At 45.5% G+C, this 21172-nt stretch overlaps 1 protein-coding gene across 12 annotated transcripts; it reads right to left on the bottom strand.

The window, feature by feature from the left end:
• Positions 1–427: 427 nt before the first annotated feature.
• Positions 428–20727, bottom strand: RNF14 (ring finger protein 14). Of its 12 annotated transcripts, none has more exons than XM_008255151.4 (9): positions 20491–20727; positions 18304–18447; positions 16180–16361; positions 15100–15251; positions 11644–12171; positions 9798–10026; positions 5797–5969; positions 4323–4453; positions 428–1801 (listed from the first exon to the last, which is right to left on the bottom strand). In XM_008255151.4, the coding sequence occupies exons 3-9, from the start codon at positions 16331–16333 to the stop codon at positions 1744–1746; spliced, it is 1425 nt and encodes a 474-aa protein (XP_008253373.1). In that variant the 5' UTR covers positions 16334–16361; positions 18304–18447; positions 20491–20727; the 3' UTR covers positions 428–1743. The 12 variants fall into 12 exon arrangements, with proteins under 12 accessions (XP_008253373.1, XP_002710317.1, XP_017196636.1 ...); XM_002710271.5 differs by having other exon boundaries at positions 16180–16341; positions 18275–18447; positions 20491–20722; XM_017341147.3 differs by lacking the exon at positions 20491–20727 and adding an exon at positions 19413–20321 and having other exon boundaries at positions 16180–16341; positions 18275–18447.
• Between the last annotated feature and the right edge of the window lie 445 nt (positions 20728–21172).

Genomic DNA, 21172 nt, shown 5'->3' with positions numbered 1-21172 from the left:
CTGGCCCAGCCAATGGCATCTAGGGAGTAAACCAGTGGATAGAAGACCTCTGTCTCTGTCTCTTCCTTAGAAATACATAAATAAATATTCAAAAGTAAAAAGAAAGAAAACCCACACTAACCTCTTATTCAATGATAGCAGTCACTCCTCTGGGGTCTGCACTGGGTAACTTAATTTCAATTTTTTGCCTTCAATTTACTCTTTAAATGAACTGCAGTTCTGATATAAAATGTGCTGCATGGAAGTCCATGAAGCATTCTGGTTTAAACAAAACCCAGGCCCTACACCTAGGCTCCGTCAGGAGCCCCGGTGAAAGAGGTGCGATTTTTCTAACAGTTTGAAAATGTGACTTTTCTGACAGTTTGAAAATGTGTTCAGTGACCTTGGCGACAGAACAAACAGCAGCAACTCTGTTCCAATTATAAGATGATTTTTAAGTTATTTTTATTTTTAAGATTAAGCATCCTCATTGACAGCCCAGAAACAGAGTCCCTGCTGACTTTTTGGACACACACACATCCAAAAGAGTTAAAAGGGATTCTTCGGTTTTCAATGACAAGGTAAGAAAAAAGAACACGTTCACGGGCTCTAGCTGAATTCTTCTGTTCTTTCTAGAAAAATGTGACCTTGCTACCAAGCCATTCCCCAAACCTTAAGGAAAGAGTTTTTTCAAAAAGCCAGCAAAACTCAGACGCAGGAATCTAGGTATCACAAAAATTATCACGCAACACACTGCTGCTGCCAAACAGGGTGGGGAGCCTACTGCCCACAGCTCGTGAGAGAGCAGCAGGAACTCGGGGCGCTAGGACTGAACTGAAACCAACGAAGGAACACGCAGCTTGCTCTGCTCGGGAGTATGTTAGGCTTTCTCCATCTCCGCAGAGGAAATGAAAACATGCTGCTGGGATCAGTACTGAAATTGTTCTAAAGTACGGGGAGAAAACGTGCAGCAGAAGGGGTAGCAAGGAAAAGTTTTGAATCCAAGCTCTACTGCCCAGGAAAGTGGAAGAGGGCTCAAGTTATCCTGAGCCTGCCTTCTCAACTTGGCTCCAAACCAGTAGACTATATATATATATATATATCCCACTAATAATAAATAGCAAGTGACCTACAGTGCTTGTGGTATTAAAAAATATTTTCTTAAATTATTATAAACTTCTATTCTCAAAAGCAGAAAATCAAAACGACACTGGGCCATCCAATCAGTTATTGAGTAAAGGGCTCCCTCCAAAGAGAACTCACTTAGCAGAGGCTGAGGCTGGAGCAGCGGAAGAACACGAAATAAATAGGACAGGCTCTAGGCACAATTTTAATGAGCTTCCACCAGGCCTAGCCGTAAGGGGAGGGGTGAGGGGCTCCAGAAGAAATGGGGCTGCTTCTCAGACACAAGGGGTCTGCAAGTTCAACTACTGACCCTTCTCCTCACCTCAAGCTTGGAGAAGAAAATAAATATTTACTTTTTAACTATTTAGAGCTTTGGGCACATTAAATATTTCATATTCTTTAGTTTCCATTTTCTGAAGCTTTGGCTTAGAATTATATTAATTTATGTTATGTTGAAAAATGTTTGAGTGTGCCTTAATCAGTAGTACCAAATGAAAATATAAACCTTGTTCTTCCTTATCTTCTACACAGGAAAAGTGAATGAATGGCAGCCTAAATATCCTGCAAGATTACTCTGTATACTCAGCGAAAAATCACGGCAAATCATTCCATCTCCACGTCTTGAGCGGAAGGAGTTAACTAGTCTTCAATCTCATCTTCCCAAATATCTCCATTAACATCCACAGCATGAAACAATCTGGAAGCACAGAGTAAGGCATGTAGTTATGCACTTGGACAAAACAGCAGAATTTGTCTTTCCTTCTCTCAAGAACCCTTTCTGCACTCTTCTGATAGTAATCTCTGATCTCTCCTCTTCTTTAGCAACTCCACTAGGGGCTGAAACTGGGACCCCTCTGGAAAAGCTGCCTTTACGTTTCTAGGAACAGCCCTCTCCGGAGGCACACATGCCCCTGGGCCAAGGCTGAGCAGCAGGCGGTGGATTCCACACGTGGTCTGTGGAGCCAGCCAGGGCTGCACACGCAGGCAGTCCAGGAGCTGGACTCCTACAAGACCCTGACCACCACCACTCGGCTCTGTCTTCACAGTCCTCACGCCCGCCATCTGGGCATGTATTCTATTTGCCAGTTTCTCTTCCTTCCCTTGGGTCACTTCACATTTAAGTAATTTTCAACACTAGGTTCCCAAGAGCTCAAGGGCAGGGCTTGTTTCTTCCGTGTCCTTTATTCATTTATAACCCCAGTGACCACAGGCGCTCTACAGAAACCCATAACAAGGATCATCAAGTGATGATGACACCGGAGAGCTGTGGGAACACAGGTGCTCATAGTGCCTAGGGATCCTCCCAAGTTATCACTTACGAATAACAAAGAGGAAATTTTTACCTCTACAACGAAACAAATGACAGTGATGGACATCACGCTAGCTAACAGAGGGGCAGCCTGACATGGTGCCTCCTGATATAACACCTTACAGAGACGATATCATCACGCTTATGGACTATACTTGGCAAAAATGCTACCCAACACTTAATGCGGGAACAGGCATTCGGCTTTGCAGTGAGGATGCCTGCGCCCCACACTGGAGTGCCTGGGTCTGATTCCAGGCTTCAGCTCCCGACTCCAGCTTCCGGCCAAGGCAGCAGGTGAAGGCTCCAGTAATTAGACTCCTGCCACCCATGTGGCAGACCTGCATGGAGTTCCCAGCTCCTGGCTTTCACCCTGGCCCTGCCCTCATGGTTGTAGGCATTCAGGGAATGAATCAATGGATGGGAACTCTGTCCATCTGTCTGCCTGTGTCTCTTTGTCTCTCTATAACTTAAAAAAAAAAAAATCAACTAATTAATTACATCAATTCTTGGTTTACAGCAAATAAAAATAGAGAAACACACAAAAGACACCACCATGGAGAAACAAAACTCTACAAGTTAATTTGTTACATAGGATGATTGGCCTGGACTCTTCAAAAAACCAATGTTCCCATCAACACACACAAACTAGGTGGGCCAAACTTTTCTATATTAAGAGACAAAAGACAGAAGCAAACATCTGATTAGATTTTTGTTCAATTAAAAACAGCTTTAAAGGGAATTCTGAGCCACTACCGAGAAATTCTACATTTATTTATTTGGCATGTAACTTTACTTATGTTTATTATTTTTAAAAATATTTATTTTCATTTTATTTGAAAGACAGAGAGAGAGAGAAAGACATCTATCCCACTGGTTCTTTCCCCAAATGCCTGCAACCGCTGGTGCTGGGCCAGGGTGCAGCCAGAAGTCTGGAATTGAGCACAGGTCCCCCACAAGACTGGCAGGAACCCAAGCATTTGACCATCCTCTGCTGCTTCTCAGGGTGCATGTGAGCAGGAAGCTGGCATCAGAAGTGGAGCCAGGACTTAAATCCAGGTACCCTGACACAGGGTGTAGGCATCCCAAGCAGTGTCTTAACAGCTGTACCCAACACCCGCCCTGTACTGTCCTCATGTAGAAGCCATCTGAAGAGACAAACGTGGCAGTTTTGGAATCAAGCATTACCACAACTCCAACCTATCTTCAAGGAGTTCAATAAAAAATTAAAGAGAACAAATGTACAAAGTGTTATCAACTGTTAATCCATATTTTTCATAGCCCTATTCTTTCAACTTTAATGTGTTTGAAATTTTTCACTATAAAAATGCTGAGAATCGGGGCCAGCACTGTGGTGTAGCGGGTAAAGCCGCCACCTGCAGTGCCGGCGTCCCATAGAGGCGCTGGTTATAGTCCCGGCTGCTCTACTTCTAATCCAGCTCCCTGTTGATGGCCTGGGAAAGTAGTGGAAGATGGCCCAAGTCCTTGGGCCCCTGCACCCATGTGGGAGACCCAGAAGAAGCTCCTGGTTCCTGGCTTCAGATCGGCGCAGCTCCAACTGTTGTGGCCAATTGGGGAATGAACCAGAGAATGGAAGACTTCTCTCTCTCTCTGCCTCTCCGTCTCTCTCTGTATAACTCTGACTTTCAAATAAATAAAAATCTTTAAAAATTTTCTGATAGTGTATATTCTTATTAAAAAAAACATTTTCAAGCAAATAGAAATCATCTACCTGGGAAAGCATGGGAGAGATTCTCTAAATAAGTCCAAGTAAACATGAGGTTTATGGACTGTGAATCAAGTACCTACAATGGCTGCTGAGCCCAGGGAATTGTGTGCACATGTACCGACTGAAACACAGGGAATCAGGATCAGTGAAATGTACAGTCCAGAGAATTCTGTGTACACATACCGATTGAAACACAGGGAATCAGGATCAGTGAAGTGTTTGTAAGGGTTTGCTCTAGAGAGAAAACCCATGCAAATCCAGCAGAAATACTGCATACAGCCAGTACACGTCATCTTGTTACACCCGTCTAATTTCTGGTGGGAAGGACAGAGAGAACAATATCAAGGCTATAAAGGCAAAGGAGAAATGAACACACCAAAAAAATTCAGTTGAACATTTTCCTGGTCTCATCCCTTTTCTCATGGATAACACACTGGTAACTAGTTAATGCTTGCTATTTTGCAATACAAGTACAATATGGAAAACATTTAGCAGAAAAAATATTTAGCAGATAGATCTTCTCTGATAAATAGTAGATACAAATCAAACACATATAGTGTAATGAAAACAATATAGTTAAATATTTAAATGTTTGGGTTAAATATGGTTCAGTGTTAAATCTTCACATAAACCTAAGTGAATACTTGGTATCAAGCTCTCTACTCCATCACAGCACTAAGGCACGGCACAAGCGGTTAAATTTAACACCGGTCTCCTTCACCAGATAACGGGGAATCACCACTAGGTTCAATTCATACATAATGGACTGGAACACTGGAATCAAATGCAAAGCTACGGCTCAATTTTAAAACACACTAAGATTGCTGTCAAGAAGCAAGAGATTGCTCTAATTATCGTCACTCAGATTAATGAAGAACGTCTCCATTTCTCAAGTGTATGCTTGTTGAACAGGTGCGCTACCTTTCCAGAAAAGTGGTTGAGAAGTCAGACGCTTTTCTTAAATCACTAGGATGTAGCTCCAGCACCCCCTTCTCCTGACCTGCTATGGTTTGAACAGGATTCGTCCCCTCAGAAACTCACATAGGAGTAGAATCCCTGTTGTAAGGTGTTAGGAAGAGGGCAACTTCACCAGGCTATGGTGGCTTTGCTTTTTTTTTTTATGGAGGTGGGGGCTTTGCGAGGCGATCAGGATTAGGTCTAATCTTCAGGGTGGAGGCCCATGACTGAATCCCGGTAGCTTTCTAAGAAGAGAGAGGCCAGATGAGGGAGACACACACCCATTTTCTTTGTCTCTTACCACACGATACCCTGGGCTACCCTGAGACTGTGCCAGCAAGAAGACCATCGCCAGATGTGGCCTGTCCATCCTAGGCCAGAAGCATGAGCCAAATCAAACCACTTTTCTCTGTAACTTAGCCAGTGTGCAGTATTTGTTATCAGCAACAGAAAATGGGCTAAAGCACAATACAATGAACTTTGAGGTGGATACAAGGTGAGAAAAACAGCCTCTGTCTGGAAGTACTTTGAAAAGGAAAGCCACACACATCTAAGGTCAGTAACAACACCGAGCAGTGAAACCTGCATTTCCAAAGTGAGAAGGCTTGGTGAACACCGAAATGGATTTCTTAGTCATTAGATTGGCCAGTAGCTCGTAAGCAGTCCTAACATGCTAGCCAACCCATGTGCCCTCATGTACCTGTATGGGGGTCCCACAACAGGGGCAGCTCTTTGAGTTCTTTTCCAACCACTCCTTACTCTCCATCTCTTCCAGTGCCTTCTGAATCACCCTCTTGCCATACCTCTGTTCCAAAAATCTTTTATTGGCCTCATCTGCTTGCAGGTACTCATTCCGTAAGTCTATGAGTTTCTCTAGAAAGTGAAATAGAAAATTAGCTTTTATACAACCCTGCAATGCTGACTAAAAGTCCTTAGAAATGGCCATCCACCATCACTGGCTAATTGATAATACTATTCCCAAGACTTTCTCGTGAAGAAATAATCCAGTCAAGTCATGCACATGGGGATACTTGTAACAATGACAGACAAATGAAGTCTCTAAGGGAATAATGGTGAGCAGAAGAGCAGTATACTGAATGACGTAGCATCCAGTTGTTAGGAGGGCTACAATCCAACTAAAACACTCATTACAGAATCCTGAGAAAAGTAGTCCTGTGTTATAACAAGGTAAAAATTACACATGTGCAAATGACAAAGAACAGAATGAAATATTCCCACTAGAAAAGCTTTACCTGGAAAAGACAGTAAAATCTTATTTTTCCTTTGACTCTGATTTCTTAATGTTGATATATCTATGCAACTATGGACCGACTCATCTTGGACTGGTGTTGTGGTGTAGCGGGTAAAGCTGCTGCCTGCAGTGCCAAGATCCCATATGGGTGCTGGTTCAAGTCCTGGCTGCTCCACTTCTGATCCAGCTCCCTGCTGATGAAGATGGTCCAAGTCCCTGGGTCACCACACCCATGTGGGAGACCCAGGAGAAGCTCCTGGCTTCAGATCGGCTCAGCTCCAGCCAATGCAGCCACTTGGGGAGCGAACCAGCGAATATGGATAGAAGCTCTCTCTCTGCCTCTGCCTCTGCCTCTAACACTGCCTTTCAAATAAATAAATTAAAAAAAAAAAAAAAAAGACCAACTCATCTCAAAGACACAGAGGTTGAAACAGGCACTAACTTTACACTAAGTCAACACCTTTCACTGATAATGAACAAAGCCTACCTTACGGCTGGCTTACGGACAAAAACTATCTGCTGAGTTCTATCAAATAATCAATGAGTAAGACTTACCGCCCTCCACCTCACAGGTGCTACAATGTTGCTCCTGTCAACATTACCCCTTGACACTCTTCAACCTGGCTTTTACTGGAACAGGCAACCACTTTACCTGCAGTTCTTACGCTTCTATTATCTTGATTTTTCAACACAATTAAAGACTTCTCTCAACAGTATGCTAGTCATTTTATTAGTTTGCTTTCCTTATATTAGATTTAGAGATCTGTCTTCTTTTAAAGTAATGGACATTTTCATATTTTAAAAAAGATTTATTTATTTGATAAGCAGAGTAACAGAGCATGGGAAAGGCAAAGAAGGGAAAAGGAAAGAGAAAGAGATAGACAGATAATCTTCCATCTGCTGGTTAACTTCCCAAAGGATCACAAAGGCCAAGGCTGGGCCATTTTCCACTGCTTTCCCAGGTGCATTAGTAGGAAACTGAATCAGAAGAGGAGCAGCCAAGACTGAAACCGGGGCTCTGATATGGGATGCTAGCGTTTTAAGCGATAACTTAACCAGCTGCGCCAAATCGCTGATCCCTAAAGTAGTGAATATTTTTTGAAGATTTATTTATTTTTTTGGAAGTCAGAGAGAGGAGAGACAGGGAGACCTTCCACCTGCTGGTTCACTCCCCAAGTGGCCCAAAAAGCCGGGGCAAGGCCAAGCTGAAGCCAGGAGCCTCTTCCAGGTCCCCTACATGGGTGGCAGGAGCCCAAGCACTTGGGCCATCTGCTGCTGCTATTCCCAGACCATTAGCAGGGAGCTGGATTGGAAGTGGAGCAACTGGGACACAGATCAGTGCCCACGGCTCAACACTCTATGCCACAACACCGCCCGCAATGAACACTTCTGAGACAAAATTCTCTCGGTGGTCTTTCCCTTCCTCTCTGAATCCTTCTGTGTGCTATGCACTCCCATCGCTCTGTCACCTCTACTTTTTTTTTTTTTTAAAGATTTATTTATTTATTTTAAAGGCAGAGAGAGAGAGAGAGAAAGAGAGAGAGAGGTCTTCCATCTGCTGGTTCATTCCCTAGATGGCTGCAACAGCCAAAGTTCAGCCAACCCAAAGCCAAGAGCTTCTTCTGGATCTCTGATGCGGGTGCCTTCCCAGGCCACAGCAGAGAGCTGGATAGTAGAGCAGCTGGGACTTGAACTGGTGTCCATGTGGGATGTCGACACTGCAGCTGACAGTTTTATCCACTACGCCACAATGCCAGCCCTGTGTCTCCTCTACTTCTACAGCACAGATGCTTTTAACCCTGTTATTTTTATCCCTCTAATAAATTAAAACATTTTTCTGGTTCTTCACATCTTAAGGACAAAGGCCTCTGCTCTAATGTTCTCAAAATAACGAAACTGTTATTATTTCATACTTTCCAACATGGCCTGCCCCTACCCTTCACAAGGCTCTGTCCTCGGCAAGCAGAATGCTATACTCCCCTCTCTCATCAGGGCACTTTGTTGTAAACAATGATGCTCTGTGACACTGGCAATCTTTAATCATCATAACAATACACACAGTTTCCATTTTACACATTTTAGCCCACTGTTTCTCAACTTATCCACAGCAAGAACCATTTTTGCTTTGTTTCTCATACCCAATCTGTCAAGGCTAAATACTTCACAAAATGCAATCAAAGGAAAGAATGAAAGTAAAAAGAAAGTACAAGCCCAAGTTTCTATCAGACACGACTGACACAAAATGCTTCTGTGAAATCACTATTAAAGTTTCTAACCTTGACTCTTGATTTCTATATGCAATGATATATCTGCATCAGATCATTAAGTACAACTCCTCTGCGTGGCAGTACTTAGGCCACTGGATCTCGAGAATAACCTGTGAAATCACTATCATATCATCCTTATCAGTCTGAGAGACAAAGCCATCAAAGCCCAGTTAAACCATCACTAAAGGCCTAAATTTCCTTATTTAGATCAGAAATGGCAAACAGGTTTCACCACCTGTGCCAACTTAACAGAGGGTGCCTTTCTGAAGGGCCACAGTAGGAAGATTCTGGGCCTCTCTGGGCTCAGTGAGAAAGTGATTAGTCGCGGCTCACTAGGCTAATCCTCGGCCTTGCGGCACCAGCACACTGGGTTCTAGTCCCGGTCAGGGCGCCGGATTCTGTCCCGGTTGCCCCTCTTCCAGGCCAGCTCTCTGCTGTGGCCAGGGAGTGCAGTGGAGGATGGCCCAAGTGCTTGGGCCCTGCACCCCATGGGAGACCAGGAGAAGCACCTGGCTCCTGCCTTCGGATCAGCGCAGTGCGCTGGCCGCAGCATGCCGGCCGTAGCAGCCATTGGAGGGTGAACCAACGGCAAAGGAAGACCTTTCTCTCTGTCTCTCTCTCTCACTGTCCACTCTGCCTGTCAAAAAAAAAAAAAAAAAAAAAAGAAAGTGATTGGTGACTGATCCATCGAAGCTGCAGTGGATACAGGAGTGGAAGCTTATATGCCCTGCATCTGCCACCCGGGCCCTACACAGTCCATGCTCACGTTCACAGAGGAAATCCCTTCACTGTTCTTACTCTACAATGTCCCCCCTCACATGCATACCTTCAAGTCTTTACTTAGGCCACCTGCCAGAGGGCGCCCTTGGTCTTTCTACCTAAAATCCCAAGGACCTTGCCTTCAAAACATCTCAAGTGCTGTTCTGCTTTACTCCCTGGGCTTCCCTGACACTCACCGCCACCTAATGTCCTTATTTACCTTGTCTGCCTGTCCAAGTCCCTAAGAATGAGGGACTTAGGAGAGTCTGTCTCTTCTGGTTACTACTACATCCCCAGAGCCCAGGACAGTAACCAGCAAAGAAATGTCTGTTGAATGCCTATCTCTAGGCTGAAGAACTGGACTCGCAGGGCTTTGACGGCAAGCAAGGGATAGGCGGTTTCAGTCCATGCATTCAGACATACCTGCAGTCACCTTACACGGAGAGACCCCATGGTAAGTCAATCTGCACAAGGTACAGAAGGCAAAATTGCAGCTGGAGCAGATGCCCATGGTGCAGCCCGGCTCCTGCATCACAGGCAGCTGGCAGCACGGGCGGGGGCAGTACACCACGTCTGCCATCAGGTCCAAGGAGGACTGCAGGAGAAGGCGGTCGTAGCGGGCAAATAACTCTGCTTCCACCAGCTCCTTGACCTGGAAGGAAATGCAAAACGCCACAGGTATGAGGACTCCCCAGCCAGTTCTGACCCTAAGGAGATGCTGCAGATGCTGGCGTAAACCAGATGAGCACACAATTTAACACCTCCACCTCACTTCAAAATTAAACCCAGGGGCCGGCACTGTGGTACAGTGGATTAAAACCATGGCCTGCAGAGCCAGCTTCCCAGATAGGTGGCGATTCAGGTCCTGGATAATGCACCTGGGAAAGCAGTGGAGGATGACCCCAGATATTGGGCTCCTGCACCCTTGTGAGAGACCCAGAAGAAACTCCTGGCTCCTGGCTTCAGCCAGGCCAAGCCCCATCTTTTGCGACCGTTTGGGGAATGAACCAGCAGATGGATGATAACTCTGTCTCTGCTTCTTTCTGTCTGTAACTCTGCCTTTCAAATAAATTCCTAAATTTTTTTTTTTTAAAAATGTGGTAACAGTCTGCATCCTGCCTGAGGTTGTCTACACATATGTCAAAAACTAAACAGATTGTATAATTAAATTTTTAAAAAGTTTGAGACAGAACTAGAGCTAGAGAAAGCATTTCTATCTGCTGGTTCACTTACCCAGTGATCACAAAGGCTGTGAAGGGGGAGAGGGAAGGAAAGGCAGGAGACGGAATCTCAACACCCAGGTCTCTAACATAAGTGGTAGGAATCCAACTAGCTGAGTCATCACCCTTGACTCCCAGAGTCTGTATTAGCAGGAAGCTGGGACTAGGAGCAAGAACCAGGTATCAAACCCAGCCACGCTGATGTGAGACACAGGTGTCCTAGCTGGAAGCTTAACTGCTAGGTCAAACGCCCACTCCAAACGGTACAATTTAAATAGGTACAGTGTGTTGTAAGTGTTGCCTTAACAAAGAGGCAACAACAGTGGAAAACCAAAGGCTGTACTTAATCTAAGGTCTATAAATGATTCAGTTCATCATTCCAAGGAATGTCCCCTTCAGATTTCAACCTTACACAAAGAAAGGCTAATGACTTCCCTGAGGTTGGAGGGACCCTCGCAGACAAAGTAAATCAACAGAATTCCCTGGTAATTCCTTTAAAAAAAAAAAAAAAGATATAATTATAAAATTATTTATTTGAAAGGCAGTGAGAGAGAGAGAAAGGAGAAAGAGAAAGCAAGTTCCCATCTGCTGGTTCTCTTCTCAAATACCCATAATACTTGGGGCTAGGACAGATCAAAGTCAGGAGCCAGCAACTCAATCTGGGTCTCCTTCATGGGTGGCAAGGACCCAGGCACTCGAGCCTCCCAGGATGCACATTAGCAGGAAGAGAGAAACACGAGCAGAGCGAGGACTTGACCCCATATATTCCGATATGGGATATGGGCATCCCGAGCTGTGTCTTAACTGCTGTGCCAAGCACCTGCTCCAGGAATTACTTTTTTAGCATTCACCCTTGCCAAGGACTGCCCATTCCCAGAGCAGCTATGGAAGCATTTACATTCACATAAATGAAAGACCACAGCATTCCTCATAGAGCGAAACAACTTGTGGGCTGGCTCCAAGGTCTCTGATTCCCCCACGAACCCTATAAAGGAAGTTCCTTAGGCAGGATCTCCCTTTGCAAAACTCTACATCAGCAAAGCAGTTACCTGACCAGGAGTAGCCACTGAAGGACACTTTGGTTCTGGACAGTTGAGGCACTGAACTTGGCCATCTTTGATCTGGATTTCAAAGTAGTCCTTCAGACACGCTTTGCAGTACACATGCCTGCACTCCAAGAAGTACATGCACTCACTACCCAGCTTCTCACAGAAACAGATACTGCACAGGAACAATTTACTGTTAAAGCATTTTGTCTGCTGAGCTTGATCAAAGTCCAAGATTTCCTGGATCAGACTTGACAGTGATTCCACATCCTGCACAGCTCTCTCATCTACGACTTCCTCTTGGTCTACATCAGATCCGGTAGCTCCTCCAAACTCCAGCTCTTTGGTGGAAGAGGCCTGGGCTGTTCTTCTCTGCACTTTTTTCTGAGATCCCATCTTGAGCTCGAAAGGAGAGACAATATTCAGGTAGGCAAGGGTCTCCTCCTTAAGAAACTGCATCCAGGCAAACAGGACCACACTGCCTCGGTGTTCTTCCCACAGGTTGTCCAGGTGCTTGCACAGAGCGGACAGCTAGGAGAGAAAACACGAGGAAGCTGCTGAGTCTGGAAGATGCTGCTGCTGCCTCTGCCTCCCGACTTCCTTTGAAATCTTTCAACTTCTAAGTGAGGCCTCCCCGCTTCCTGCTGCTGTCTCCACTGCAAAACCAACACAGTCATGGGAGGACTTGGTAACCACTCCCAACACAAGCAAGGGCAGGACACGAAGGCAGAAGCAAGAAACAGCACTGTGAAAACGAGAGAAACCAAGACTCCTTAAGAGAAGAGATCTCGTTCTAAAATGAACTATTCTCCTTCCTTGGGGAGTCCTGGCCCCCATGGGTGCCCTGAAACTGGTTAGCAAAGGACAGTTTTCAAAGACCACCTGTTTTAAAGTTAATTTTAACTTCCAGGCCAATCAAAAAGCCAACTCACCCAAAAGAATCACTAAACAGAATTCAATCTTTCAGATTTACAAGCTACTCTTCACAAAGCAATCTGGGCTTCCATCAGATCCTGGTAAATGGAGGGAAGCAGACTGACATGGACCCTGGACACCATCACAAGCCCTCAATGTGCTTTGGCTGTCAAAGACAAAGCTCACAGTTCCTAAGCTAAGAAAACAAAGGTAAAACTATTTTAACTTTTCCTCTTTAAAGGTGGTCTGTTCAGGGGCCAGCACTGTGGCATAGCAGGTAAAGCCACCTCCTGCTGCGCTGGCATCCCATACAGGTGCCAGTTCCAGCCCCAGCTGCTCCACTTCCGATCCAGCTCTCTGCTATGGCCTGGGAAAGCAGTGGAAGATGGCCCACGTCCTTGGGCCCCTGTACCTGCTTAGGAGACCCAGAACAAACTCCTGGCTCCTGGCTTCGGATCGGCACAGCTCCGACCATTGTGGCCATCTAGGGAGTGAACCAGCAGATGGAAGACCCCTCTCTCTCTCTGCCTTTCAAATAAAAAAAATAAATCTTTAAGAAAAAAAAAAAAAGTGGTCTGTTCAATTGAAAGGCAAATATAAGAGGATTTTCCATTGGGAATTTAAAATATTTGTAAGTTGAGCTCAGGAATTCTAAGCAGATTTTCTTTTTTAGGTAAACATCCAAAAATAAGCATTCCAGATGGCAAACAAATTTTATAAACAAGTGAAAAGGGGCCATATTTTCTGTTCCTGGCTCTGTGTAATGCTGTTGAATGAGCCTGCACATGCGCTAACTTAAATACTTATTGGCAAATTAAAACTGGACAGCAAATGTTTTTTCACATATGCATGAAGATATTTCTAAGGTCAATCATACTTTTGAGAAATCCATCAAAATCTGTTAAACATAATAAATACTAAAAGGGAAGTTCCAAGTGCTGTGTAAGCTGCAGGTCAATGACCAAGCAGCTCCCCTCCATCCTCTCTGCTTCTCTAGTCTTTTCTCAAAAGACCAGCAGGATACATGTAAACGGGAAGAAGGAAGGGTTAACAGCAAGAGAGAAGCTCTGTTGTGTGCGTGCATATTGAGGGGGAACAATGGAAAACACTGGAAAACTAAACCCACTTCCCTCCTTCAGTCAGTCAGCGAATGACTCCTACACATGTCAGTTTCAGTATTAATGGGCAAGATTCCCAATACCATGAAATCAGAGTACAACGATTAACAAGAATTGAAACAAGAAATATTAAGTGATCAATTAAAACCCCAATCATATGCATAAAACTGTCAGAAAATCCTACATGGGACTATAAGACTTAAAATAATGAATACCCTCTGCCACCTCCCCACAAAAGCCAGCATTATGTTGATGCTGGCATCTAAAATTGCAACCACCTACCTAGTTAACCTGTCCCTGTTGTGTGTGTGTGTTTTTGTGTGAGCACGCATGTGTTTGGGTATATGTATGCACATGCATGCATGTAAAATACCAAGTGCTCTCTAGAGAAACAAGATTATAAATATCCAAATATTTACTTATCACCTATCAGTGATCTAAATGTCAAACAGTCTTAATATTTCTGGCCAAGTTAATCATTTGTGTTGCATCTATTATCTGTGGCACAGATATCAGAATGTAAAGTAATATTCTTTTCTTTATTCTTCATGTACTATTCTTTTTTTTAAAGTTTAACTTTGTTTTTAAACCATAAACTCAATTTTTGTAAAGCCATTCTCATCGAAAAGAGCAGACTGATGGGTGGGAAATGAACACCATGCGACCCAAAGGGATGAGCAACCTTGACAGCTTTTTAATACACATCAGCCTATGAATCTTCATCAGGCCTTCTAGGAAAGTAGCCGCTATTGATCTGTTGTATCCCAGAATACTTCACATTAGCTTTAAATCATATTTATGTCTTAATCAAGAGTTGAGGTTAATACTAGAAAAGGATATAGAACCCAGAGGAAATGAGGCTGTAATAATACAAGGTCTCAAGCCTTACGAGAAAGCTACAGGAACTGCACACTTTTCTATTTGTGTGCATTTATAACTATATGATACCAATCAATTCACTATCAATACACAGAGTTTTAAAAAGAAAAACACTTATTTACCCACAAAATCTGCTTACTGTAGCTATATTTGCTCATTTTCCAGTCCTAAGTACAATTTTATCTTGGATTTAAGGAGTGGTTCAGAAACTAAGGAAAAAAAAATGAATACCAACATCTAAGGAAAAAACAAGGACTACAGTCTCCATTACAATACAGATTAAATGGGAAAACAGCAAGACAAGAGAAACAGTGTATTTGGTTAAAAACTACTCCTACTACCATTCATAATGATTACTGCCATTCCTTGTAAAATCACCACACATTCCCAATTCATTAACATGAGGACTCATGAAGGCAAAGGGAAAAAAAATTACAGAATCAAAGCCATTTGTTCTTCATGCACTGAATTCAAGATCATCAAGATAGTCTACCATTAAAGATGATTCTTTAAGTTTCTAGAAATGGATAGAAGTTCCGGGTCTAACCTGAGTTGGTGACAGCCACTTGCCACTAAGTGTGAATGAAGGTGGGGAGGAGGATGGATAATCTGGTGGCAGCTCAAAGTTCAGCACAAGTGGAGGCAGAAAGCAAATGGTGGATTCAAAGCCACTATTCTGCAGACACTCATTTGAATTGCCTGAACCAAAAACAAAGATTAGAGAGGATCAGTTGGTCAACACCTGAGTGTCCACTACTGTTGAGCAGAGCTCAGGATAGACTTACAGCTTTACTGAGGGAACAGAAACCCTCCTGAAAGCCCTTTCTACTCCCTAATCTTAACTCCATAGCCACCACCTTAAAAAGCAAAAACAAAAAAACAACCTTGTAACCCCACAAAAAAACTACTAAGTACCATGAAATGCATCATGATCTACAGCTCACTCTTGTGTTCACTTCTGAGAACTCCAAACCCTACTGACCAAGTTATATACAATGTTCTTTTTCTTGTGGTTTACCAGGGAGGATTAAAAATGCCGCCTACAGAAAAGGGTGTTTAGTTCCATGGAACAGCAGCATCAACATTCTCCCAAAGTTACATCTGGTTATTGCACTTCTGTCTTTACTAGATGGCTTTATAGTAGATACATTTGGAAAAGTAGGCCTCAAGGTCTTCCTTGAATGTATCAAAGCAGCAACTGGTTTGTTCCTGAAGCTCAAGGTCAGAGTAACAGCCTGTGTCAAGTGTTGCTGGTAGTTGCAATAATTCTGGAACCTAAGGAGTATTACCATGGCACTTTAAAGCTTTCCAGGTGTTTTCCCCTGCATTTCATTTCCTCTTTGATTATCCCCACTTAACAGCCACTGACAAATGGCTGATAAACTGCTAGCTACAGAAGACTACCATGCGTGAAATACGCAGAATAATCCATTCAGGGGTCAAAAGGTGGGAACAAACTGCAAAGTGCTCCAATTTTCTTTTAAAACAAAAACATGCTTTAAATCTGTAATACCAGCATTTATCACTAATGCCTATAAATCCAAAATGACAGAGTTTAGGATACAATAAGAAATCGAGCATAATCTCTACTTAAGAAAATCTGTATAAGAGAATATTATTAACTAACCGCTCACAAATATCTTGAAATTTTGTGGCAAATCCAAATAGATCCTGGTTTCTCCTCCTTGGACAGACTCGGCTTTTCTGAATTCATCTCCGTCGTAAATGCTCGCCAGGGCCAGCAGTTCATCATCCTGAGCTTCTCGGTCTTCTGACGACATCTACTTTTCTGAGGACCCGAAGACAATCGTTCAGATCAGTTAAGACGCACAGGAGTTGGGAAAAGATCAATGCCCCTTAACAGAAGCGTTTCTCACAACCTGCAAAGCACTCAATATTCTCATTTTTCTGCTAAAGTGAAAATGACAGCCATATCAAGTATTCTATTACCTTTGCAATATTAAGGGTCTTTTTCAAAAACAATGGCTCTGGTGCTTCTAATTGCTGACTTTATCACATAGCCATTTTATGACTGATTTAGGGATAAAAATACAAAACTTTTTATAAAAAAGACAAATCGGGGCTGCTGTTGTGATGCAGTGGGGCACACTGCCGCTTGCAACACCATCATTCATCCCTACCAGAATGTGTCTGAGTCATGGTTACTCTGCTTCCGATCCAGCTTCCTGCTAGCGTGCCTGGGAAGGCAGCTGCAGCTAACTCAAGTACTGGGCTCCTGGCTTTGGCTTGACCCAGACTCTGCTGTTGCAGCTATTTGTGGGGTGAGCTGGGTGATGAAATATCTGTTTTTGACTCTTCTGTATCTCTTGGCCTTTCAAATATAAATTAAAAAAAAATTAAGTGCCTTCTTCAAAAAAGAAATCAAAGTATATTTGATAGCACTGTAAAAATAAACGAAATTTTAAAACTCACAGATATGTCTAGGGCAGGTTTCGTCATCCCAGCATTACTGGCATTTTGGAGCAAATAACTGTTGGTGGGGGGAAGCCCTGTGTTATGCAATGTCTGATACTTAAATGCATTCCTTTGCTTCTGCCCAGATTTAATAGTGTCCTTTCTTCCAGATACAGTCAAACGTACCTGGGGGGACAAAATTACTCCCAACTGAGAAAATTCTCTTCCAGGGGACATGACGAGTACAGATATTAGATGAGTTAGAGAGCTGAGCAAGCAGCGCAATATTAAAACATTAAAAGCACCAGACTTTGTCAACTCTAACAAGCCATAAATTTTAAGATTTACCATGAATGTAGATAACACTTATTTTTTTTTTTAATTTGACAGATAAGAGTTAGTGAAAGAGAGAGACAGAGAGAAAGGTCTTCCTTCTGTTGGTTCACTCCCCAAATGGCCGCCACAGCTGGCGCTGCTCCCATCCAAAGCCAGGAGCCAGGAGCTTCTTCCGGATCGCCCATGTGGGTGCAGGGGCCCAGGCACTTGGACCATCCTCCACTGCCCTCCCGGGCCACAGCAAAGAGCTGGACCAGAAGAGGAGCAACCGGGACTAGAACCCAGTGCCCATATGGGATGCTGGCGCCGCAGGCAGAGGATTAACCAAGTGAGTCACGGTGCCGGCCCCATGTAGATAACACTCATAATGATATTGGACTATAATTGCAGTTGCTCCCTCTCCACTCAAATCTTTTTTAAAAAAACTTATGCTCTTGACTTTTTAAGTTTATTCATTATTTATTTGAAAGGCAGAATTACAGAGACAGGGAGAGAGAGACAGAGACAATCTTCCATTCACTGGTTCACTCTTCAAATGTCCACAATGGCTAGGGTTGGGCCAGGCAGAAGTCAGGAGCCTGCAGCTTCTTCCAGGTCTCCCATGTGGGTGCAGGGGCCCAAGCACTTGGGCCATCTTCCGCTGCTTTCCCAGGCCATTAGCAGGGAGCTGGATAGGAAGTGGAGCAGCTAGGACTCGAACTGGTGCTCATACTGGATGCCAGCACCACAGGAAGAGGTTTTATCTGCTACCAGCAGCACTGGCCCTGATCTTACTTTTTTTACACTGAAATGTACAAACTTGAAAAGGGAGGACATGGCTTTTCTTATTTCAAAAAGTAACAGCACAAAATTAAAACTCATTTAAAATGATTCCGTTTTTAAAAATAAAATATTTTCCCTGGCAGATCATGGCTCAGCTTAAGCTGCATCCTGTTACAGGCAGAGCGCCACCGTCTGAGGTCAGTTAGTACCTGCTAATGACAACAGAAGAAAAGGATATTAACACGGCAGGCTGGATTTCAGTTCAGTTTGGAATTCCTGTTAATCCCATTTATTCTTCAGGCAGTGGAGCTGAGAGTGCTGAAGCTGGCTAAGAGCCAGAGATCTGGGCTCACACTAGCTCAGACTACGGAAATTCTGCCATCTGCGGAGAGAAACACGAAAGATGCAGTTAGGATCCTCTCCCAACTTAAATTCTTTTCCCTTTCTGTTTTTAAAGATTTAAAGTTAGAGAAAGAGAGAGAGGGAGAAAGAGAGAGAAAGGCATCTTCCATCTACTGGTTCACTTCCCAAATGGCCACAGTGGCTAGGGCTGGTCCAGCCCAAAGCCAGGAGTCAGGAGCTTCTTCCAGGTCTCCCACATGGGCAGCAGGGGCTCCAGGACTTGGGCCATCTTCCACTGCTTTTCCAGGCCATCAGCAGGGAGCTGGATTGGAAGTGGAGCACCTGGGACTAGAAGAGCTGCCCACATGGGATGCCGGCGCTGCAGGCAGAAGCTTAACCAGCTAAGCCACAATGCAGTCCCCTCCAAATTTAAATTCTGAATTTCCATACCACCACTTATGTCAAAAACACCCTAACACAGAGCCAACACGCACCCACAGCTTGTCACCCTCCTAGGACAAACAGCAAGTGCATGCTCCTAGCAATGACAGAGGCCTTCTTATCTGCCTGCCTCAGAGGACAGCTCACCACACCCAGGAACAGACACCTTCTCCCACTGCCATTCTTCTCCTCTCTTCTGCTGCTGCTTCTCTTCCTTCACTTCCCAACTCCCCCCAGTTTTTCCTGTCCTGCTCATGAATTAACTAAAATATTACTTTCTGTGCAAAACTGCCAAGTGGGGACTATGGCTAACAGGATAATAGTTTAAAACAAAACAACAAGCGCACACACACACACTTCTAAGTTTTATTCTGAATGTTTTACAGCCAGGCTTCTTGACTGGGAGGAAGAGGAAAGCGAGGATGATTATGGAGAGGCCAATGAACACGCTGAAATGACAGGAGCAAACACGACAGGAAACCACACTTGCTCAGACAGGTTCTCAGATGTGTGATGCCGAAGGCAGCAAAGAACAAGCTTCACACCTGTTTACTGAACACCTACTGTGTGCTGGATTAGGCACTTCCCGTTTCCCTGTTCAACCTCAAGCAGTTCTACCAGGAGGCAGGACATGCTGATTAACATTCTTCCGTGAAAACACTTTCGGATGGGCTGAACCGTGAGTTTGTAGTTTACGATGTTAGGCTGGCGTCCTCCATGTTGTCAGCACATGAACCTCCCCAGGCAGATGCTTGGTTACAGCCCCGACAGCCAGGCCGCACCCCAGGGCAGCTCAATCAGGTCTCTGCAGCGTTCCAAGCCCTCCGGGCGCTTGCACCAGTGCAGCCAGGGCTGAGGATTTCTGCTCCCGACACTGCCTGCCCCACCCGGGCCAGCCCCTTGTCCAGGTCGCTACCTGACCTCGAGGCCGGCCCCTGAAGCGCCTATGCCTCTTGGCACTGTGCCCAGAGAGCTGACTCTCGCCTTTTCCACCGGCACCGAGCAGCGGCTTGCAGTAGCCGCTACCAAAGATTACAGCGCAGTGCTGGGAGCGGGGCACCCGGGGTCCGGGGTTCAGTGACCACACCGCCACAGGCCACTGGCGCAGTGGTCATGGGATCAGCGAGCACAGTGAGCACTGGCGAGCTCGCCCCGCGCCGAGGGAGCCCTTTCCGGGCTGGATCCGGGCCAGACGCCTTCACGCGAGGGTCAAGTCCTCGAACTACGTCCCTGACACCACCGCCAGGTATGGCAGTCCTCAGGCCCAAGGTCGCTCATCAAATCCGGCTCCGGCGCCCACGCACCACCAGACCAGAGACCGTCCGGGCTTGCTGTGTTTTTGGGAAACCGGAAGCTACTACAGCCGAGCGGTAAGCGCCTCCTCCGCTGGCCTGAGGAAAGTCCTGCTCATGCTTCCAGGCCACCCCGCGAGGACTCCGGCCTGGGGGTCCGCCGCTCGCCACCGGCTCACCCACAGCCCGGCCCCAGCCCCGCTGTCGACCCCGGCCCTGCGCGGAGCCGGCTGGCTCTCGGCGCGCCCCTTCCGCCTCCGCGCCCCGCACGGCGGCGCTGAGGTCCGCGGAGCAGCCCCGGCCCGGCCGCCCTCCTCGCCTCGCGCGCCAGAGCGCGGTCCCCACCGTACCTTCCGGCCGCCCCGTCGCACCGGGCCCCAAAGTTCCGCTCTGCGCCCTCGCCCCGGGCGGCGTCCCTGCCACTCGCCGGCAAGGCCTAGAGAGACCCCGGCTCCACCCACGCACCGCCTCTTCCGTCCTTAGAGCCGTCAGCTGAGCGCTGCGGATCCGGCTCCGGCGGCCGCCGCTGTCGGGAGGGCTCTGCGCAGCCGCCATGACCGCCCGGCTTCTCGCAGGCGCCCCCGTCTGGCCAAAGGCGGTCACACGCACCACTCCCCCTGGCGGCTCGTTTGAATAGTTCTGGGTGGGGCCTGGGAATTTGAATGTTTACCAATCCCCAGAGGTGATCATGAGACTACTGTACCAACCACAGAGCTTGCGTCTCTTCAGAACACTGTCCATCCTCCCGGCACCACCTCTATGAAAACAACCAGTCGTGGCTTATAAATGTAATAACCACCACATCTCTAAAGTAGTTAGGATGCTTGAAGTACTATGCTAGGGACTTCATGAATTTTTTTATTCTGTACCAGTTGTTATTTCCAGTTTACAAATGAGGAATTGAACTTAGGTCCATTGAACTTAGGTCCAAGTCACATGATTAGGAGTGGAGCTTAGAATTATATACCCCTTATTCATACCTGGTATAAAAGTTATAAATGGATCAAAGATAGGGGCCAGTTATGTGAGGCA

The sequence above is a fragment of the Oryctolagus cuniculus genome, chromosome 6, assembly GCF_964237555.1.
Source record: "Oryctolagus cuniculus chromosome 6, mOryCun1.1, whole genome shotgun sequence".
In the NCBI taxonomy this organism is placed as follows: Eukaryota; Metazoa; Chordata; class Mammalia; order Lagomorpha; family Leporidae; genus Oryctolagus; species Oryctolagus cuniculus.
The sequence above is the reverse complement of the archived record's forward strand: the minus strand, read 5'-3'. Positions and strand labels throughout refer to the sequence as shown.

Bases quoted from the DNA above. Each gene is read 5' to 3' on its own strand.
- RNF14 (XM_008255151.4), bottom strand. From the start codon at position 16,333: ATGTCGTCAGAAGACCGAGAAGCTCAGGATGATGAACTGCTGGCCCTG. The intron at 15,252-16,179 runs GTTAGTTAATAA...TTTTTGGTTCAG, and splicing joins TTTCAAGATATTTGTGAGCG to GCAATTCAAATGAGTGTCTG. The intron at 12,172-15,099 runs GTTAGACCCGGA...TTTCTCTCCTAG, and splicing joins AGTGGCTGTCACCAACTCAG to CTGTCCGCTCTGTGCAAGCA.